Source organism: Panthera onca, chromosome A1 (genome assembly GCF_046562875.1).
Source record: "Panthera onca isolate mPanOnc1 chromosome A1, mPanOnc1 haplotype 2, whole genome shotgun sequence".
In the NCBI taxonomy this organism is placed as follows: Eukaryota; Metazoa; Chordata; class Mammalia; order Carnivora; family Felidae; genus Panthera; species Panthera onca.
The window spans coordinates 33106041-33128701 of NC_138339.1; the positions used below are offsets into that span (position 1 = coordinate 33106041).

At 38.5% G+C, this 22661-nt stretch overlaps 1 protein-coding gene across 3 annotated transcripts in view; it reads right to left on the minus strand.

Annotated features, from left to right (window-relative positions):
* MROH2B (maestro heat like repeat family member 2B) overlaps positions 1-18897 on the minus strand; it is a 72428-nt gene extending 53531 nt beyond the window's left edge. Inside the window, exons 1-15 of one of the 3 annotated variants that reach the window (XM_060637650.3) lie at positions 18829-18860; positions 18671-18703; positions 18376-18438; positions 16674-16735; positions 15135-15245; positions 13427-13586; positions 12613-12711; positions 9766-9920; positions 6863-7003; positions 6415-6507; positions 6254-6323; positions 4464-4577; positions 3516-3589; positions 941-1063; positions 91-204 (exon numbers count right to left, since the gene is read on the minus strand). In XM_060637650.3, the coding sequence (XP_060493633.3) occupies positions 91-204; positions 941-1063; positions 3516-3589; positions 4464-4577; positions 6254-6323; positions 6415-6507; positions 6863-7003; positions 9766-9920; positions 12613-12711; positions 13427-13586; positions 15135-15245; positions 16674-16735; positions 18376-18403 (1344 nt within the window). In that variant the 5' untranslated portion in view covers positions 18404-18438; positions 18671-18703; positions 18829-18860. Of the gene's footprint in view, positions 1-90; positions 205-940; positions 1064-3515; positions 3590-4463; positions 4578-6253; positions 6324-6414; positions 6508-6862; positions 7004-9765; positions 9921-12612; positions 12712-13426; positions 13587-15134; positions 15246-16673; positions 16736-18375 lie in introns of all 3 variants that reach the window. The other 2 variants (XM_060637648.3, XM_060637652.3) reach the window with 2 other exon arrangements.
* Positions 18898-22661: the final 3764 nt, after the last annotated feature.

Sequence of the window (22661 nt, forward strand, 5' to 3'; positions counted from 1 at the left end):
GAAGGACAAATTCTTGTCTTTACTCCTAAATGGGCAGAGCTTCAGAAAGATGATCAAAGTAACTGTCAGTGGTGACAAAAGACCCCTTACCTGAGGCATGCCAGTGACCAGTGGGTCTAGGGTTTTTAAGACCTCAAGGCTTAGTTCCCGAACAGATTTCTCTCCCTTTTCATCCTCATGGGAATTAGGTTTCATTGGTTTTTCCTTCAAGAAAGATGAAACAGGTGACTTGTTAATAGTCCCTCCTGCTGATCCCCTCTGACCTTACTTGGATGCGTTCTCAGACTCTGGGGTGGAGGACGTAGTCACTCAAATTAAGGGGCTCAAGGAACCCAGCAATCTTGGTCTTCAGTATCTGATTTCTGTTTTAAAGTGTTCCTTGGAGGAATGGGTTAGAACACACACTGCTGGATAAAGCAGAAAAGCAAAAATTGTGAGGATCCTTGAACTGCAGATGTTCTCTCTCTCCCTCAGGCCTTTGCCATTTTCTCTGGGGCAAAATTTTCAAAGATACTGCTTCCTAGTGGAGTGGACTGTAATTTCAGCTGTCATGGTCTTACTAAGATCACAGAGTTCTTACCCACATGGTCTTCAGGAAGTCAACCCCAGTGCAGCAAGAGTGGATGTGTCTTGTTTTCTCGGAAGTAATTCATTTTCTCTACCCCTGTCCCAAGCCTTTGAGGAAAGTTGTCTCCTCCTTAGGGAAAACCATAGTTTCACCTACCTGGGGTTTATCATAAGTTGAAAGTGGTATCAGTGAAAGAAAACTGAGGAGAACAATAAAGGCTGAAAAATCTTTCAATGAAAGTGATAAGATTGAAATATAACTTCTAAATCAGTCATTGAATTGAACCTCAGCCATTTAAAAAAAAAACAAACCAGTTGAGTCAACTGTCCTGGTTACAGTGTAGCTTTCAAAACCGCACCCTCTTCATCATACCAGATTCTTGTTGGACATGGCAAACTGGGAGAAGATGTAATCAATCAGTGGCCATCCTTCCCTGGCTTCGATGTAGCATTTTTCACACATGGTTTGGATAAGGAGGAGAGTGGAATTCCTTACCTAGAATCAGAAAAATGTATTTGCAACATTCTTCTACAATGGGCAGAATATAAATTTAGCTTCTCCTGTCCTTTAACTTTCATGGATCATTTAGTGGGAACCTTTCCAAAAAGGAGTATAAATTGAATGATGGTACTATAAATAGATGGAGGAGGAAGAAAGCTATAGTTTATGATTTAAGGGGTTACAGGAAAGCATCTCTTTCTTTTTTTAAGTGTTTATTTATTTATTTTTAGAGACAGGGAGAGAGAAAGAGAGCATGAGTGCGTGAGCAGGGGAGAGGCAAAGAGAGAGGGAGAGAGAGAATCCCAAGCAGGCTCTGTGCTGTCAGCACATAGCCTGACTTGGGGCTTGATGTCATGAAACATGAGATCATGACCTGAGCTGAGATCAAGAGTGGGATGGATGCTTAGCTGGCTGAGCCACCCAGGCACCTCTTTTTTGTTTTCCGCTTTTTTTTTTTTAATGTTTGGGAAAAGCTCTCTACAGCCAAAATCTTTCTCCCTAGTTCCCAAAACATATCCTCTATTACTATAGATGATGAAATTTTGGTACTGTGGGCTAAAAAAAACACTGCCTTGCTTTTAAAATCCTCAATGAAAGATAACAAGTTGAACTACAGATCTACAATCTTTTACCTACAATTTCAAAACCCAAATAACGCTGGAAACTGGAATTCTGTTTCTTGAGTTTGGCACTAACTCATTTGGTGGCAAAACTCAACTGAACTGTTTTAAAACTATGGTCTTTACTTATTCAATGTAGTGTGAATATGCATATGTTCTCTTGCAGAGATATTAATGAGTTTGTGACTCCTGTCACAGAAATGTTTTTCTGAAATCAGGAAGGTTGTGAATTCTGAAATATATCTGGCCCCAGGGATTAGAACAAGGGATTATGAACCTGTATTACAATGTTTAAATAATTAGTTTTGCTTATTGGATTGCTTCCCTGAGGAATGAAAGCTCAGATCTAATTCTTTACTGAATGGGTGTTTTAATGGAGAGTTGGAAAAAAAAGAATAATTTTGAATAAGGAGTTAGGCCACATGGTAGCAATTAGCAATTAGCATAAAGGTACTAGTAGTCTACCTAAGTGAGAAAAAAAGTTACAAATTTTCTATTTTTGCCTGGGGAGCTGGACTTCTTAAAGTTTCTGTCCTCTTTTATTCTACCCTAAACTCTTTTAGTTGGCTCAACTTTTTCAGTTGGCTTGGCCACTTACTGGACAAGGTTTTTTATATGTAATCACTCCACTGTTTATTAACTATTTTTTATTATTTATTTTTTTGTTTCAATTAAAAATTATTTTTAATGTTTATTCATTTTTGAGAGAGAGAGAGACAGAGTGCAAGTAGGGGAGGGGCAGAGAGAGAGGGAGACACATAATATGAAGCAGGCTTCAGGCTCTGAGCTGTCAGCAGAGAGCCCAGCACAAGGCTTGAACCCATGAACTGCAAGATCATGACCTGAGCGGAAGTCAGATGCTTAATTGATTGAGCCACCCAGGTGCTCCTCAATTTTTAATTTAAATTCTAGTTAGTTAACATGTAGTGTAATATTGGTTTCAGGAATAAAATTTAGTGATTCATCACTTACATGTAACACCCAGTACTCATCCCAACAAGTGACCTCCTTAATCCCCATCACACATTTAGCCCATTTCCCCACCCACCCCCACTTCAGCCCTCAATTTGTTCTCTATAGTTAACAGTCTGTTTCCTTCTTTCCCTTATGTTCATCTGTTTTGTTTCTAAAATTCTATATATGAGTGAAATAATATGGCATTTGTCTTTCTCTGACTGACTTAGTTCGCTTAACATAATTTTTGTTATTTACTGCATAGCTTTTGTTATAATCATTGTAGACCAAAGCCTCTTAGGGGGATTTTCTTATTTTCATTGGTTTCTGTATAGGACTTTGATCCAAACAAAATATGGTTTTAATTTAAAAAATACAATAATTTCTACTTCTTATATTTGTTTCAGTACAAGTTATATATCTTTTCTGATATGGAATGCTTTAATCAAATAATCAGGAAATATTGCACAACCTACTATGTTCAAGACTTGCTGTAGGTGCTTCCTAGTTGGAAAATAGGATATCTAAGCTAAAATAAAAAAAAAACAAACAGGTTTAGGGGTTATTATTTTTTTGGAGGAAGATATGTTATTTTTATAATTAACAATTTTAAAACTATTTGAGGAGCATAGCTCTGTGATGCTCTAGGCAAAAATCTTTTTTTATACTAATAAGCCCTTGAACTGAGTGTACTTTAGAATTTACCTTGATATCGTTTATCTTTCAGGGAAAGATGGAATTCTACTAAAAATAGAATTCATCACTGAGCTCTTTATAAAGCAATCTCATAAGTATATTTTTAAAGAATCAAAACCATTTCATTAATTCATTAAAACATCATCAAAAATCAAAGTCCCCATTAATTCTCTTACTTTTATACTGAGGTCGCCCATGACAACTTTGACTGTTCTTTCAATTGAAGTGATATAATCCCTCAATTTGGGCTCTGAAAGACAGGGAGAGAAATTAAGAGACTGGGTTCAGTAGGAGTACAGTATGTTCTAGGAGTGATGAAAACCTATTAGACTTATGGCACATAACTGCAAAGTCTTTTGTCCGTAACATTTCATGTTATTCAGTTTCTCTTACTCTCTTCTTTTCCAATTTTTAAAAGATGTTAATTGCTCTCTTTGCTCCCTATTGTATTTGGTTTCGTCTTGTTTAAAATGTTAGGTTCCAAAGTGGACTCAATATATCATGCCCAATGGATTAGCTTTAAATTTTGTGAGACTATGTTTCTTGTCTGCTGATTCTTCAGTAAATCCCAGGGTTAACTTAATTTTTAAAAATATTATAATGTAATATAATTCATATTGTATTGAATCCAAGATATCATCAACTTTTGAGACATCATTATTTTATATTGTACCAAAAAACCCCTTATAGTGGCTGATTATAATTAAAGATGGTATCAATTATGAGATGCACTCCAATATCATGAAAGTATGTGCTTCTTGGCATTAATGAAATATGATATTTCATTAAATTCTGCTCTTTTCTAAATGTACTAATCTCTAGGGTGCATCCTCCCACCTACTCTCTATTTATTGGGCCACTTAACCAGCTTACTAGATCTTTTAAATTCTAATTCTACTTGTCCTTCTCCCCTAGGTATATCTCTAAATATCATGAAAGAAGAGAGGTGATTGAAAATGCCTGTTTAAAATTAGTAGATTGTAGATGACAGAGAAGACAGAGTTTCACTTGAATGTGATCCTCTATAAACACCCCAAAGACATAGAATAGAGTTAGAGAATGCATAGGCTTCAGTTTTCTTCTTGGCACAAAATAAACCACTGTGACTTCATCCCTTTGCTTACCCTCAGCATTGATAGCCAATCTTAACAAAGTCAAGATTCCCGTTCGAAAGGTTTCATTATTATTTCTCAATTGTTCATCAAAAAATTCCAGCAGGTCTGCAGGGTTGGAATGGGCTGAAGGTTGAAGAAATGCTGGTCACAGAACTCATTTTCACCTTAGGTAAAATACTTGCAAATGGGAAAAGGGGGATTCCATGAAGATTGTCACTCTTTGGTTGGTAATTAGATTTTATGATATTGGTGCATCTTTAGCAACACAGAATTAGGCAGTTTGGTCACTAAGAGAGATTTATATACTTAGGTCCACATCGGTTCATGCCTGTGAATATGACTTTATTTGGAAATGAGGTTTTTTACAATGGAATCAAATTAAGATAAGGTTACTAGGGTTGACCCTAATTCAGTATGAGAGGAGGAAAGGAGAGGAGACAGGGGGAGAATGCCTTATGAACATGGAGGCAAAGGTTGGAGTGATGCTTCACCAGTTGTGGAACTAGAGAGCTACATGAGTAAGGGAGGAAGCAGGGAAGAGAGAGAAGGCCTGATGTGAGTAGAGCAGTTTAGGTTCACAATTATCAGAGATAAAGTGAAACAGTTAATTACATCGAGCATAGAACAGAGGAAAGAATAAAAACAGAGGGATCAATTAGGAAAGACCTAGGATATAATAGAAAGGTATGTAGTGAAGTAATAGAAATGACATGTTTGGGGGAGGGAGGATGTCTGGGAGGTATGGGATTGTTCTTGTCCTTACTTCTTAGGGTCTATGTCAGAACAGAGTTTGTATACTGACTCTGAGAGCTTTGTGCTCCCTCTACCACTCATTCCTGTTATTCTAACCAGACAACGAGTGGTATTGTGATGTGAAAGCAAGAAGGAAAGGGAAAGAGTAAAGGGAGAGAGAGAGAGAGAGAGAGAGAGAGAGAGAGATAGAGAGAAGGAATAGGTACTAAGAGATAACCAGGGAGAAAAAAAGCATGACTTTGGGTTTGACACAGTTTCAAATAAACTCAAATACCAAGAAAAAAAAGCATTTTGTATCCCTAGGATTACCAATTCACCCTTGTTTGCCTGGAAATAAATTCATGCATATGTGGTCAATTAATTTTTGACAAAGGAGCCAAAAAATATATCAGGGAAAGGATAGACTCTTCAATAAATTGTGTTGGAAAAACTGGACAGCCACATGTCAAAGAATGAAACTGGATCCTTACCTTATACCATATACAAAGATCAAATTAAAAAAAGTAACATGAATGTAAGACCTGAAACCATAAAGCTCCTGGAAGAAAACATAGGTGGTAAGCTCCTTGACAATGGTCTTAGAAATGATCTTTTTGGATTTGACACCAAAAGCAACAAAGGCAAAAATAAATAAGCAGAACTATACCAAGCCAAAAATCTTCTGCTCAGCAGAAAAAAAAAAATTAACAAAATGAAAAAGCAATATATGGGATGGGAAAAGTATTTGCCAACCATATATCTGGAAAGAGGTTAATCCCCAAAGTATGTCTGGAAATTTTCTGGTTTTAGAACTAGAAGTAAAGGACTTCCGGGGAAACCAGAGTAATTGATTCCCCTACCTGTTGCGCTTCTCTTGGGAATGGGTAGGATAGGGAGAGGCACAGAATACTGTGAGTTTGAAGGAATGTTGTGTGTGTGTGTGTGTGTGTGTGTGTATGTGTGTGTGTGTGAAATAACTAATGTGATAGTTTGCACACCCTTCATCATTGTTGTCATCATCCCTGGGAAACATTTTTATTGAAAACCCTCTGGATGCTGGGTCCTACCTAGAATGAGGAAACAGCTTGAAGCTTCAATTTCATTTTCCTTTACTGGAGGCTCTGAAACTCTGCACACCTGAATGAGAAAGAAGAACCAGGAGGGAGATGTTAACAACAGAAAACCAGTGAAAGTGAAACAATCAGATCTGACAGCAGGGTTTTCTTACCTGGTGGAGTAAATTGATAAAGATGGTTTTTCTCAAGCCCTTTGGAAGGGCAGCATCATAAAGGACCACCGCGGTCAATATTTGTTTTAGACTCTAGAATGAAAGCTCTCAAACGTTAGTTGGAGGCTGCCTGTGAAGCAGCAGCACAGGATGTGGAAGACAAATAATTATGTTTTGTGAGGCAAACAAACCCATCACCTTCCTGCAGTTACCAGTTTTCTTTAGTGATTCGTGCCTCAGCAGCTTGAAAAGAAAATTCTTAATCTCTTTTTGGAGATTCCATCACCCAGCTATGCCAACCTCTTCTCTACCTCCTATTCCTCAAAAAATATTTAAGTTCAGCTGCCCAAACCAGTATTTCAGTTCCCTTGGACCTCTTGGGATTTACTGTGTTTCAGGATGGTTGCCAGTAGACTCTGAATCAGTTCCTTTAGGGCATGGCTCTTACCTGAGTGACGTGGAAATCAATCTCTTTGTCTTTATACTGGTTCAGGAGCCAGGGTACCTGGTCCAGGGCATATTCGCAGAGGTCTTCCCGATGAAGCAGCAGGCTCACTGTGGGGCCATGCGCCTTAACAATGGCCAAAGTCTGCGGAGGCAGCAAACAAATACCGTTTCTAATATTTCACTATGTTTTTTGTACATTTCTCAGAATATCAGGGGCTTCAGACAACCCCCAAAAACTTTCCTCACTGTTTTCAACCAAGAAAGATTCCTTCAAAAAATGGTTAGGTTAAGATCATTGCACGAGGCAATTATATTTATATTTGTATTTATAGCTATATCTACACGTATATCTGTACTATTACTCATTTTAGTATTTTCCCTGTCTCCCTATGTCTTTCTTAAGAAAAGAGTTCTTGGGGTGCCTGGGTGGCTCAGTCGGTTGAGCGTCGGACTTCGGCTCAGGTCATGATCTCGCGGTTGATGAGCTCGAGCCCCGCGTGGGGCTCTGTGCTGATAGCTCAGAGCCTGGAGCCTGCTTTGGATTCTATGTCTCCCTTTCTCTCTGCCCCTCCCCTGTTCATGCTCTGTCTCTCTCTGTCTCAAAAATAAATATAACCATTAAAAAAAAAAAAGATTTCTTAAACCTTTCTCTAATGGTCACTTTCTTTCAATATGCTAACAGATTTTAAATTTCCCTCATATTTATTTTTTTAAAAATTTTTAAATGTTTTTATTTATTTTTGAGACAGAGACAGAGCATGAACAGGGGAGGGCCAGAGAGAGAAGGAGACACAGAATCTGAAGCAGGCTCCAGGCTCCGAGCTGTCAGCACAGAGCCCTACACGAGGCTCGAACTCACGAACTGTGAGATCATGACCTGAGCTGAAGTCGGGCGCCCAACCGACTGAGCCACCCAGGCGCCCCGAATTTCCCTCATGTTTAAAAAAAATTATTTGACTCCGTATTACTTAGACCCCGATTCTGTTTCTTTCCTTAAAAAAGTGGAAATGCTGAATCAGTAAATTCTACTCCTGAAACCAATATTACACTATATGTTAATTAACTAGAATTTAAATAAAAACTTGAAACAAGCAAAAAAAGCAAAGCTCTCTGAAAGAGAGGTCTGCATTTGCTATCTCCACTTCTCACTTCTCATTTATTCCTCAATCCATTATAATCTGGCTTCTATTGACACAAAAAATGAACATGTATAAAATATAAGTGTAAATAGGTTGATTATAAAAGTTTAGAAATCACAAAAGTTATGATGAAGAAGAAAACACAGTATTCACATTGCTAATAGTATCTATAGTACTCATGACTATACACTGTTTGGTGTATTTTAATATGATTTTTATTTATTTGAAATTTTCTTTTCTATACTTTCTCCATACATTTTAATTTTTTAAAAAATTAGTGTTATTCTTTATAGTTCTACATTCTGCTTTTTCTACCTAATATTATATGATGAATTTTTTTCTGCCTGCTAAGTTTTGTCATACAGCAAAGCATCTCAAAACTTAGTGGCTCATGATAACAACCATTTATTTCACCCAACTGTGTGTCAGCTGGACGATTCTTTTAAGGAATTGGACATTTCCAAGCAATGGACACTTTTCAAGATTATTCTTGCTTGAGCACTGGAACAATACTCCATAGATCTCCCTTTGCTTCTTGAAAATTATTCCTTGCTTAGAACCCTTTCAAAGGTCTCTCATTTCCTATTTAAAAAAAGTCCAAGCTCCGTGTAGCATTCAAGGCCCTTCATTGTATGGCCAAGACCACCTATCTGGTTTCATTTATTTCTGCCCCTTTATATTCCCCTTTCTCTTCTCCCCTTCTCTTTCTCCCACTGGGCTCACTCAAGTGTGCATGTTATCTCATCTCAGCCTATGCTTCAGTGGGTTTTATTGCCTCTTTAGGGAATGCATCTTGCCTGCAGTGAATGTCTTTATAGGCTGCAAGCTCAGTTTCAATGTCATGGCCTTTCCAGTACTCACCACAGGAGTTAAGTGCTTCTCTCTCTGTGTTCCCTTATTACTTTTGTGTACCTTCTAGTCACTTGTCTAACTCTTTCTGTGGGAAGCTAGGAAAGTGCTTGGCAAATTTGTATTGAATTTTGATTTTCAGGGGCCCTAAAGAGAAGACTTCTACAGGATATTTTAAAAGTTCCATGTTTGCTAATGATTTAACTACCCCAGCATATTAAAAAAATAAATGCTTTGGTAGCTTAAAGTATAGAAAAGAAACTGAACTGGAGAAGGCTCTGTGTTGCATCTTTTATAATATAGCAATAAAGGACCTAAAAAGGATTTAATTTATACTACATTAAAAAATTATACCAATTAAGCAAGATAAGCAAGGGATTATATGTGAATGTACTTTGTTACCTATTCTGTGCAAGACATTACAATATTTTGAAGCAGTCATGCACATTCTTTAGATGTTATTTTATTTCATTGTCATCTTCATAGACATAGGAAATTTCTGTGGCCTGTTGTTTCTCTCAGTCAATGGCTCATCCCAAATATGGGCTATGGGTTATATAAGGCATGAAATAATTAACTTTCTGTATATTTTACTCATTTTCACTTATTTATTGTTCTTTCCATACATTGGAATGTCGGTTCCATGATAGTGGTGATTTTGGTCTGTTTAATCCCTGCTGTATCCCCAGAATTTGGAACAGTGTCTGGCATATCATGGGGACTCAATAAATATTAGTTCAGGAATGAATAAACAGTGATTTGAAACAGGAAAAACAAAATATTTGATAAACCTGATAAATCACAACTCAGAGCATTCCAAAACAACTGAGACTCATTATCACATCAGAAAGAATGGAGCAAGTTCAACCAGCATGGACAGAGAGCTAGCCTGAGACATGTTGAGGCCGCCACTCACTTGCACGGGTGAGGTAACGGGGGCCCACTTCTCCATTATATACCGGAACAGCATGAAGATCTTGTCAGATAGTCGGTTGGCGTCCAATCTGGGATAGGGGAAGTCTCTCCAGTGGTTGACATACTTGTAAATGGCCTTGCTGAACTTCTCAAGGGCTGCATTTTAAAAACAACCACAGACTGAGAAAAATTTAAAGATGGGAGGGACCGTAAAATAATTTGAGAAGAGTGCACTGGTGATTAGCAAATGTGTAATAATTTCTGTAAAATGTTATGACTGTACCAAATAAACATATAAAAAGTGTTCAGCCACATTAGTGAAATGCAAATTAAAACCATAATGAGATATTGCAACAGACCATCCAGAATTGCTAAAATTTCAGACAATTTCAAATGTTGGTAAGACTAAGGTGCAGTTGGTATTTTCACATACTGCCTGGAGTGGGGGGGAGTGGAGCATGAATTGATACAAACATTTTAGAAAGCTGTTTTACGTGATCTACCAAAGTTGAATATGTGCTCTTCATGACCCAGAAATTCCACTCCTAATTATATAGTCATTAGCTACACAAGTATATAGGAACTAAAAAACTTATACAAGAATGTTCATATTCACTTTTTTTTTTTTTTTTAGTAATAGCCTCAAACAGGAAACAGTTTAAATATCTGCCAACAGGTAGGATGGAAAAATTGTAGTACAGACACGTAATAGTATAGAGAAATGAACACGGACTACAGTTTCACACAACAACGTGTAGGATCTCAAAAATTGACAAAACTAATCTATGGCTGTCAAGGTTGTGGTTACCCTTGGAAAGGATGAAGAAGGTGATGATTGGGAGAAAAGATGAGGTGGCTTCTGGGGTACTAGTAATGTCCTGCTTCTTAACCTGAGTGGTGGTCAAATGAGTAAGTTCATTTTGTGACAACTCATCAACTTGTACACTTCTGATTTCTGTATTTTTCCATGTGTCTGTTTCCCTTCAATAAAATTAAAAAAATGTCGGGCCTGCAAAAATATTTGCGCCACCAACCTATACATACTTATATCAACTGCATTAAATAATAGTTTTTGTTCCTTCAGCCCTCATGTTTCACTAGATGATAAAGAAAATTCATAGTTTACTCCTTAACGATACCTCACATGCAAAGAATACTCTGGAAACATCCTGAGTATCTTAGAGCTGGCCATTAACTGGCTAATTCATTTTCTCTTCAAACTGATAATCCCCTGCTATGCTTTGTCATAATCTTGTGTGTGTGTGTGTGTATGTGTGTGTATGTATGTTTGTGTTGCACTGGCCTATAAACAACATGAGAGAAAGGATGTCTTATCTATTGATGGTATCTGAAACAACAAGCACGATGTCTGCTTATTGGCTGATTGGTTGAATGAAGAGCTAGATGAATGGATGGATTACTACAAAACTTTATACCTGTTCTGTAGTGGCAGTCAGGCAAAATTTGCTTTAGGACCAAAGGGTGCTAGATAACTTTATAACACAAAGACAGAGAATCCCTTATTCAATGCCATGATGATTTCTAATTTTATTTCCTTTTCCCTGTTGGTTGTTGATGTTGTAGGTAGAAATGCTATTACAGACACCAAAGTTTATTTGCAAGAACACAATGTTAGCTGTGATAGTAAGTAAGGAAATTAAAGGCATTGAAAAGTGGGCTAATCTAGTGTAATTGCTCAAGTCATTGAGCCAGACTGTCACAATTCAAATCCTGGCTCTGCCGCATGCTAGCTGTGACCGCAGGCAAACAGTTAACCTTTCTACGTCTCAATTTTCTCATCTGTGAAATGGAGGAAAAATGTTACTTACCTAATAGGTTGTTGTAAGGTTAAAGGAAACAATAATCTTAAAATACCCAAGGCAGTACTCAGGCACATAGTAAATTCTCAGTACGTATCAGATACAAATGTTGCCTTCATTGAGGACAAAACAAGAAGAAATTGACAAAACAACTGAAAAGACTTGGTTGATAGGTCAAGATGACATTCCTGACAGCATGGGCTTTTAAATATTACAAAAACAGTAGTGTTGGGGGCGTCAGAGGTGAGAGGGATCTTAGTAATCCCTTTACTTGATGCGTTTCGGGTGAAAAATGAGATTGAAAGAGGGCAGAGTCACCTGATGGTTCAGTGGATGATCAGAGAGAAGAGCCCAGTTCCCCAGACTCCTCCAAGAAGCCCCTCACTGTGCTGGAAATGTTTTTTCCTAGGAATTCCAGGGCATGTTCTTCTTTGTAGACTCTTGATTACTGTAGATGTATTTTAGTTTTGGGGGGAGAGGGGGTTTGTGACCCACAGTTTGTTTACCTATTTTCCTTAATTTTATGATTGTTTGTATTTTTGATTAGTTTGCTTACTTATCATTACTACAATATTGTGTTATAAGGAAATGCCAAAATTTACCCTGCTGCTAAGAGCTGGTGAGCTCCTAGAACCATTGTGGGGAAAGTGTGATGGAACTAAAGAAGGAGGGTAGAAATGGAGGCCTTTTAGGGCAGTGGAAAGAGTATGGACTGGGCGGTCACCTAGACATGAATGCTACCTCTCCATCTCATTGACGGTCACCACTTTAAGGAGATTCCTTAATTTCTATGACCCTCAGTTCCTCATCTGTAAAATGGGGTAATAGTACTTACCTTGCTTTGAGGATGGAGAGAGATAGAATTATAATTGCAGTGAGGATTGAGAGAGAAATTTCCATGGGGTAGGCACTCAATAAATGGTAGCTATTATTGTTAGAAAGAACAGAACAAGAGTGAAAGGAAAAATAAAGCATTTGCTCGATTTATAGTGTGGTCTTCACAAAGAGGGAACCATAGGGATACCCACCAATACAGAAAACTCCCTTCATCCTTTCCTCTTCGGCCAGCCTGAGCATGGTTTGCATGGTGAGCAGGGTCATCATCATGAAGGGAATACTCTGGGACACTGCCAAGAGGGGCACAAGAGGAGAAAAGCATTAACCCCTCACACTGGGATGTTCTGTGACTCTTCATGTCAGCATTTCAAGGCTGCATGGGGGGCATGGACGAGGTGCAGCAGGAAGATATCCGCCTCTATCCTTCTCTTGCCATAATGCCTGTCTGTAGTTAGAGAATCAAGGAGTGGTCGGTTTAAAATAAGGTGCTAGCTATAAAGTCACCTGTACCTGTTTTTTGGTAGCAGTTGCTTATGTGGATAATTATTTTATTAATGTCCATCTCTCCCACCAGAAATTTCCTGCATCCCCAGGGCCTAGCACAGGTAATAGGCTCTCAATAAATAAGTAAACAAGCAAACAAATAAATATCTGTCAAGTAAAATGGTGTAGAAAAAAAAATCATAACAAACCCTTAGTTCATGTAAATGTCCAGTGGTTTGTGGAACGTGCCTCCCAGAAAAAGGGCTTTTGCAAAAACAAAGCCAGATGAAAGGGATGGTGAGGGTGGGAGGGAGTCCAGCCAAATCCAGGGCAGCATGGACTCATAGTGAGTCAGCAGACTCATCTATGCTCAGAAACAGCTGCCTAAATCCTGCTATTGTTATTCTTTAGCACAGCAGAAGGGAGGTATGTTCTCCTTTCTGTTGTTTGCACCCATTTGGTTTAGACAATTAGTCAGGGTAGTTGTTTCCCAGGAAAATGTGGCGGTTATTCCCTCCATACCGTAGCTTGTTGCCAGTTCAGCCAAAGCAAGCACAATGAATTCATTTGGTAGCTCCAGTATCCTGAAGTTACTTTGGACTTCATACATCACAGAGTTGAAATCATGTGCAGCAAGAGACACCAAAACCTCACCTGCCAGCATTCTGGTTTCTCTGAGGATCTGAGCAAGAAAAGGAAAATAACGATAACAACTAGAGGAAGAGCAGAGTGAGTTTGCAGAGAGGTAACACTCTAGCTAATATTATGAGTTCCCCTTCTCTATCTTTGGGATAGAGAGAACAGGCTGTTACTCTCCCAGCGGGGGCAGTGGCGGGGGGGGGGGGGGGAAGCCTCTAGAGTAGGGGTCAGTAGCTGCCAAAATGGAGGTTATTTATTTTTTTTTAAGAGAGGAGCACGAGCACGGAAAAGGGGCAGAAGGAAAGAGAGTATCTTAAGCAGGCTCCATGCTAAGCAGGCTCCATGCTCAGCATGGAGACCAGTGAAGGGCTTGATCCCATATGTCCCTGGGATCATGACCTGAGCCCAAATCAAGAGTCAGAAGCTCAACCAACTGAGCCACCCAGGCACCTCCAGATGTAATTTTAATGAATGTTTAAAGCCATGTTTTAATAAGGTTCTTATAAATATGAGGTTAATATATGTTTTCTTGCTAATTAGCCAGGCACTATGAACCTAGGATTTATGTTTTGTGTTTAAGTGATGAATCAACTACGGTTGAAAGACTGAAGGGAATGGTGGAAGGGAAATGGGGCCAGGAGTCTAGAGTTTGAGGTTTTAGTATTGTCCTGATCCAGTTATCATTGATACTGGAGATATTTGGAGGGACTTCTGCTTTTGGTAATGCTCAACTAGGTAAATTTGATGAACTCTCCTGCTGAGGAAAATAAAAAGAGCCGGACAAGATATTAAAAAATATACTCATAAAAACATCACAACAAGGGTAGAATGAATTACTAAATTAAGATCTGGAAAAGATTGGCAATCCAGAGAGATAAGTTCTATAGTTGGGATTGCTTTGCAGTATTTTGGGAAGAATAAACAGAATTTAGTACTAACAAACGGGAAGACCTTGGTCATCCCACTTCTCATCTTTTGGTCTAAGACCCCAAAAGCCTGCATTTAAATGAAAGGTTCAATTGGCCCTCCATGAACTGTAGCCCAACTTGGAGTCACAGATGTGCCCTGCCTCCCCCACCCCCAGCTCCAAAATCTCAAGTCCTGAAATTAATCATGGATTGTTAGTACCCTTCACAGATAACAAGTAAAAATCCTTTCTGGAAGAAAATAACATCTTAGGACTCAAATTATTTCTAGAAATAATTTTTCAGGTATAATGCCTAGCGTATGTAGATAAGTAGACACATGAAGAAATCATAATTCGTATGGGAAGACAAAGGAACCTGGGTTCTAGTTACTTGTTCTGTCAATAGCTGTGTTACTTTGAAAAAAAATAAAATGTCTCTAAGCATCAACATGTACATCAACATGTAAATATGATCTCTGAAGTCTTTTTTAGCTTTGCCTCAGTTTCCTTATCGGTGAAGGGATAAATAATAGGTATTGTAATAATATATGAACAAATGAAAGTGATTTGAGGTCCAGACAGCAACATACAAGAAGCTTATAAATGTCCACGTGGATGCAGCTGGGTCAGTTAAAGACCTCTTGCTGGCCCTGACATTGATTCATCATCAAGAATAAAACTTACATTGGTGTCTCTCATGTCCTTAGAAGCATAATAAATCAACCGTTGGACAATTGCATCATCCAAGATGTCGGTATTCTGAATGATGTAAGTGAGATGACTATAAATGTCTTCCTGTGGACATACAAGTGTATACACAGAAATTTGAGTTACAAAACTAAAGGAATCAGATTAAGTCCAAGTGAATAACACCATCAAACTGAGCAATGTATTCCTACTTTACAATGGATTTTATATATCTTAATTGGGGCTTCCTGAACATAATATGCAACTTTAGGAGTGAAGGCTTATATGTAAAGCAAAGTTCTTTCTGAAAACTATCTTAACCTGACAGCATTACTTCAAGGACATCTAACTGAAGGTGGAGGCACCCTAGCTAACATATCAAAGTCTTGAAAATCACTGTTGTAGGGCCCTCAGGGGACTGGAAATGCCCATTACCCTAACTACTGCTCTTACCACTAGGGAGTGACTATGGTAATAAGGAGCACACTGTGATTCCCAAGGAGGCTGATAAGCTATGAAGCTAGATCCTACGAGAGATTTCTATGCCCTTGGCTTTAGTTCCGCCTTGTAGAGAGAAAGTCGTGAATTCTTTTGGACAGATCTTAACCTTTGGAAATCATGGGGCTTGGCCAGGCACTATGTGAAAGGTCCCTTAGGTGGCTACATGGCCTTTGATAGATGAGAGACTGGTGTTCTGAAATGCCCAACAGCCTCAAGCCTGTTGCCTTCGAGGTACTGTGCCCCTGTTGAAGGTGTGGAATAACTCCCTCGAATAAGGGATTCCAATACACTTCAGGGTTGAGAACCACTGATAAAGGTGTATGTAGGCCCTGCCCTTCACAGGGAGGCTGCATTGAATCATGATTAGGAGCAATTTTTTTTTTTTTTTTTTTTTAAAGTCAGACAGGCTTGTGTTTGGATGTAGTCCTGCTGTTCTGGTCATGTAACTGCTCTGGGTCTCACTCTTCTTAGTTGTGAAATGGAAACAGCTATACCTACCTCATAAAGGTGTGAGGAGTGAATATAATACAATTCACTATTGTTTGGGAAGCATCTAGTGTGCTGCTTCCCAGACAAGTGTCCTTGGAGGTAGATACTATTTTATAAAAGGTTTTTGAAGCCAAGAAAGCCTTCACATCCCAGAGAAATAAATCTCTAATTGTGAAACAGCATCACAGATGAGTAGGGGAGATCTTTTGGGATTTTCCTAGGAAGTTTCAGCTTATACAGGAGGGGACTCATCCACATGGTTGTGAGTCTGACATCCCCCTCTTACCACATCTGCCTGTATAAGGTTATAGAAAGGGGCATTCTTTTGCTAGCTTCCATAATTGAATACTCTGATTTCTCAAATACTAATGTCATTGTTTAAACATTATAATGATTTCCATTATAACTGTATTTTCTGAATGATTGAATGCCACATAAGAAGCCAGAGAGAAAAGAGGAAGTCAAGAGAAAGAAAGAGGTATATGAAATGTTGCAATTAGATTAGAGAAAATAAATGCAAAAGAGACTTTTCTATATTTTCCTTACCTTACTCATATTATCTTCCATGTTCAGCATGCCTAGAGTGAGGTTAATATCTCCAAAAGTATCTAAAATGAACAGGAAAAGAATTAAGTCTCTGCTGAAATGCTCTCCTATTAATTCCAATGCAATAGTTATAGAAATATTTTTTTCTGTTGCCTTCTCTCTCTCATTCCCTCTCTCTCTCCTTTGCCCCCTATCACCCTTCTTCTTTTTCTAATGTTTATTCATTTTTCAGGGAGAGAAAGAAAGAGAGAGAGAGAGAGAGAGAAAGAGAGAGAGAGAGAAGGGTAGAGAGAGAGGGAGACAGAATCTGAAGCAGGCTTCAGTCTCTGAGTTATCCACACAGAGCCCAAAGTGGGGCTGGAACTCACAAACCACAAAATCATGACCTGAGCCGAAGTTGCCACTTAACCAGCTGAGCCACCCAGGCGCCCCCGCTTCTTCTTCTTGACTGCCAACTCTGATGGCAGGAGCTGTGTCTTATTCATATTTCATATACTTGACATTCTTGCTAATAGCAGATACTTAGAATTTTTTTCAAAATGTAAATTAAAGGGGAAGGGGAAGATAAGAGATGCTATATTGCTAATTATCTCACCTGTCATGTAGGTATCACCCTATACATTCTCTCTATTAAGGCTCAGCTCTCAGATGCCATGAGATTAAACCCTTACACCCTTGAATGTGAGAGGGCAATTGTGTGGTATAACGGTTTACTTTCACTTTCCCCTCAGCACCTCCCCCATGTTGTTTTCCATACTTTGGCCACCTCTCGCCTACCTCTCTTTCCCTTTGTCTAACCTTCTGCCAGGTTCCTTTTCTGGTCCCAAGCTCATGGAAACTTCACTTTTATTTATTTATTTTTATTTTTAAAAGATTTTTAATGTTTATTTATTTTTGAGAGAGAGAGAGAGAGAGAGAGAGAGAGAGAGGCCAAGTGTGTGAGTGGGGGGGGGGGGGGGGACAGAGAGAGAGACTGGGAGACACAAAATCCAAAGCAGGCTCCAGGCTCTGAGCTGTCAGCACAAAGCCCAACATGGCGCTCGAATTCACGAACCATGAGGTCATGACCTGTGCTGAAGTTGGACGCTTAACCACCTGAGCCACTCAGGTGCCTGAAACTTCTCTTTTCTGATAATGACCTAAATTATTTTGACTTGCACTTTCAAGGCATATTTATATTTGAATAAATCTCATTGGAAAAGTGAAAAAAAATTGAGTCCAAGGAATTAAGCAATTTCAGGCCACATGGTAAGCTGGCAAGACAGAAACTCTTAGAGGTGAGCCTCCAAATCAAGCCACAGAGCCGTTTAGCACAGTCTGTTTTGGCAAAGCAGATAGGCAACCATCCTTGAAAATTAGGGGAAAATATTTCAAAGGACTCTTCCAGTATTTAAGGTTAAACAAAAGACTTTCTTTGTGCTGTAGCCACTTTCTTCTCAGGTAGACTACATATTTTTAAAGGTAGGGCACGATTATCTCTCAGGCTCCTAGTCTATCAATGGCCCTTTACAATCAATGTGGTTTTATTATTTTTGAATAAAAGGAGAGTAAAAGAGAAATAACCTTATTTTGGTGTACCTTTTCATAACATCTTTAAGGTGTACAGATCTTCCTTAATGACCCACACTATCCCCCTCCCCACATATAGATATGATTGTACAGACACAAAACACTTAGCTCCTCAGGATCCCGTGATGCTCACCTGCAGATTCTTCCATGTCCTGAGTCATGTCTTGGCTGCTTTAGGCTCTCTAAGAGACAGCACCTAAATATCAGAAATAGTATGGCTAAAAAATTGAACAAGAAAGTTGGCAAGTTTCTCACATAAGGCTCACATAAGGTTCTCTAAAGGACATTCCCTCCTCTACTTGATTGGCACAGTGATCTGGAAGCTTCCAGCGATGGGCTGCTATTGAGGAGGATGACGCTGTATTCTACCACTATGACATTTTCTTGCTTCTGAGCTCCTGCTGACCAACAAAATGACTGCATCTCACCGAATACTGTCCCTTGGGTGGAGACCAGAGTATCTGAGAAGGAAGAAATTAGAGACTGGGACTCAAACCATTTTTGTAGACCAAAGGAGTTCCTCTCCCTAAACTTGGGTCCATTGATCACAAATTTGGGAATGGTTTTCAGTGGTGACTTTACTGGCCTGGTGTTGGTAAAGCCTTTATGGTGATCTTGTTGATTGTTCTACTTGGTGAAAGTCAGTCACACAAACTGGGCATGCTCAGTGGGCCGGAATGCCCACCAGGGGCAGTTGAATGGAATGTCCAACTGACAGCAGCAAAGCAAAGCCTTCTTTGCCTCCCTTCCTGTTCCCCATTTCTCCCTCCACCATTCACATGGTCTAGGTCTTAGCCTCACTCCAGACTCAGGCTTTTTTTCTTTGATTCCATTTTCTCTTCTTGTTTTCAAATCATTTTTTATCCACATCCCTTGACTATAATGCTTTCAACTTTACCAGTATGGACCTAAATCTGGTCCCAATGCCCCTGACCCTAAATCTATATGACCACGATTTTCAGTGTATGTCCAGGCTGACTGTATGTTAATGTGGCCGCTGTTAGGTAAGGGGGTACTAGCTGTCTATAGGTCTGGATGTGAAAGGGGCCTTGGAAAGGAGCACATGACAATTCTCATCTGCTGCTGCTTTTCAGTTATTTTTCCTTTATTGGTGAAGTTTATTTCAGACTCCTAAGTCAAATTCTTCCAACTAAATCTTTGAATGCATTATTCTTTTTACAGATTATTTTGCATTGTGTTTATTATAAAGAGCCTCAGCAAGCTGCTAGTTAAGAACATCTAGAGCTTCCCAAGTCAGCGTCACTACTTCCCAGATTGTGTCCATAAGTGCCTAGTAACAGGAATCCTCTGGTGTCCTTACTTAAAATGTCCATTCCCAGGACAATTATAATGAGGGGCAGAAATCTGTATTTTTAATGAACACCCCTAGTGATTCTTGAGCTCACTATAGTCTGAGAAGCACTGCCTAAGATCATTGCCCAATCACCCACTAGGGGATAATTGAAAATTTAGCAGTTATTTGAAGGGTGTTTGTTGTGAATGGGCAAGAAGACTACTGCTCATCCCCAGTGCCGTGATTTGCTCAACCTTGAAGAATAGGCTGAGAATTGGTAGGTCAGAGAGGTACTGAAGTAGCCTGAAACTCTTAACATCTTGTAGGGAAATAAAGACGTTGCAAATTATGTGCTCTTAGAATCTTAAAGAACAACGTACAATAGAATCAATAATAAGAAAGTGAGCTATTTAGGTAATTGTTATAATCAATTTCTTACTCATTTTGTGAATGGTGGCAAATAATTTTTCTGAATGTCTGTATATCAAGATTTCCTTGATTTCATAGAGATTAGGGAGGTTAGGAGATGATTGATTTATATTGACTTTGTAATTTATTCATCAGGGCAATCAAAACACATCTTTTTGCTAACTATTCTTTCAGATATAGCAAATTTACCCATTGATCTCTCTTTTCATATAGTAACATTGCAGATAGATTTTTAAAAAGTCAAACTTCAAAACAACAAATTTACTGTCATTTTTGTTCCATTTTTCTGGGCCATCTCGTTTCATTTCCCCATTATTTCCTGTTTTTCTTTTTACACCAGGTTAACACAGTATGGGTTTGATTTCTCTGAAGCCCTGGAAGCATGCTAAACACTAACTCTCAAAGCTAATAGGATGGCATGTGCTAACAAATGAAGTATTGTTTCTGAATATATGTTTGCAAGGAAGTTTAAATTCAGCTTGCTAAAGAACTGAATTTAAGAAGAAGTTTAAGAAGAAAGAACTGAGGAGTCTCCCTGGGTATATGATAACCATTCCCTTTCAGTTTAACTTGACAAGTGAGACTACCCAATCCCAGAACTACTATGCCCAAATGAGGTATTATCAGCAGGAATATTAATAAGGCAGTAAAGGTGAAATATAAAACTATGGGAGGGTATCTATCAATCAATCTATCCAATATCAAAATTTATAGAAATTTACATTTTTGTGGTTTTAATGGTTTTATTTTGGAATACAATTCATTTGAATGTTGACATGAATCCTTTTATTCTTTGAATGAAGAATTAGATTTTATAAAATATATTTAAAATGGAATTAGGCTCTGCTTTTTTTTTTTTTTTTTTTTTTTTTTTTGCAGTTTTAAAACATAAGCCTAATTGCTTACACTCTGGTGTATAGAAAGGTAAGAAATATTAGATGGTAATTTTATACAGGGCTAAATGTTGCCCTGCTTTTTTAGCAGTCTCTCATTTGCTTCTTTCTTTTCCTTCCTCTTCTTCCTCCTTCCTTTCCATTCTCTCATGTCATTTTCTCTCCACCCCCCTTTTCTGGTCTCTCTTACTCTGCTTTTTCTACTTGTTGTAAACAGTAACAATAAAAGGATAATTTTCAGCATAATTCAGTTGAGTTCCATTTGAAACACATTTACTGACTACTTCTTAGGCAAGAAACCCTATGATAGAGCTGCTCGGACAGACCATGATGAAAGAGGCCATGTTAACCTCAAGGAATTCATGGTCCATGGGGAGAAGCCAGTCTGCTGATACAACTAACTGAAACAACGAGGCAGAGTAGTGATTGTTATGACTGAGGAGTAAACAAAGAACGAGTTGTGAATTCTTTGCACAGAGGACAGGGGTAACATTTGAGGTGGTCTTTGAAAGTAGAGATGAGTCCTCTAAATGCAGAGAAATCTTTTTCTCTTTGTCCTTCTCTAAGTAGAAGACAGCAGATCCTCTAACTTCTTCAGCATGAATAGTGAACATGATAGCATTTTCTTGCTTTTTCTATTTTTTTAAACCGAGATTTAGGCTGTTACTGTTTTCCGAGCAAATATACAATGTTTGCGTATGTCTTTATCACAAAATATATATTCAAAGTTCATTCTTTCTTTCTTCCCTTTTTCTTTCTTTCTCTTTCTTTTTTTTTTTTTTTTTTTCCCCAGAGAAGGGTTCATGTATGAAATAAAAGGGAAAAGAAGAAACAGCATTAGACTTGGACTAGACTTGGAGTTCACAAACTTCATGTGTGTCTAAGTTTTGATTCAAACTACCTGGTTGTATTACTATGAAAAAAATCAGGCTCTCTAGACTGAGTTTGAGTTCCCAACTGCAAAAAAATGAAAGGATCAGATTAGTTGACCTAAGGATCATTTTGTGCATGAAGCAACTTTGTTTTCACTTTCTTGGTAATACCAAAACAATGTACAATGTTTTTAATTACTAAACAACAAATTTACAAGTGACTTTTTTTTAAATTGGGGCCTTCTGTGGATTGGGAATTTCTTACATTCTGCACCACATAAACCCAGCATGGAGACTTCTTTCTACCTTGAATTTATAGCAGCAGCTAGTGATGTAGGGAGGAGGTCAGAGAAGTTTCCAGGGACTGAATGCAAGCCAGCCATCACTGGGGACAGCATGGTAATACATGTGACTATACCTCACAGCCTAATATAATGACTGAGCCTCATTTAAGGCTTCTTGATTAATAATCCTTAAGAGATATTAGCCATGAATTGCTAATCTGAAGCATGTTTAAACAGCAGCTGCTTTTCTGTGCTTTACTATGCATGATGCATTTTTAAACTGAAAATATGGTTTTATAGTCATCCTTTCAGGAATTCAGAAGGAGTTAAGAATTGAAGATAGGGAAGGAAATTGTCAAATGGATTTATAAAATGGTTTCATTCTTAAGTGATACATAACTGAAGGTCTTGCAGGCGAGTAATTTTCTAGCAAATTGTTTCGCAAATACCTCTCATATTAGGCATTTCTAGCTTTGTTACCAACAGGTGCCAGGAGAGGAACACAGACTGACTTCATAAATTGAGTAGTGAGAGAATCAATGGGGGTCCTTTACCTCTGGAAGACCTTGCTTAGCAGCCTGGCATCTGAGGGAATTTGCTTTCTGTGACCTAGAGTTCATTCAGCCTTTCCCAGAGCTTTTAGAAGG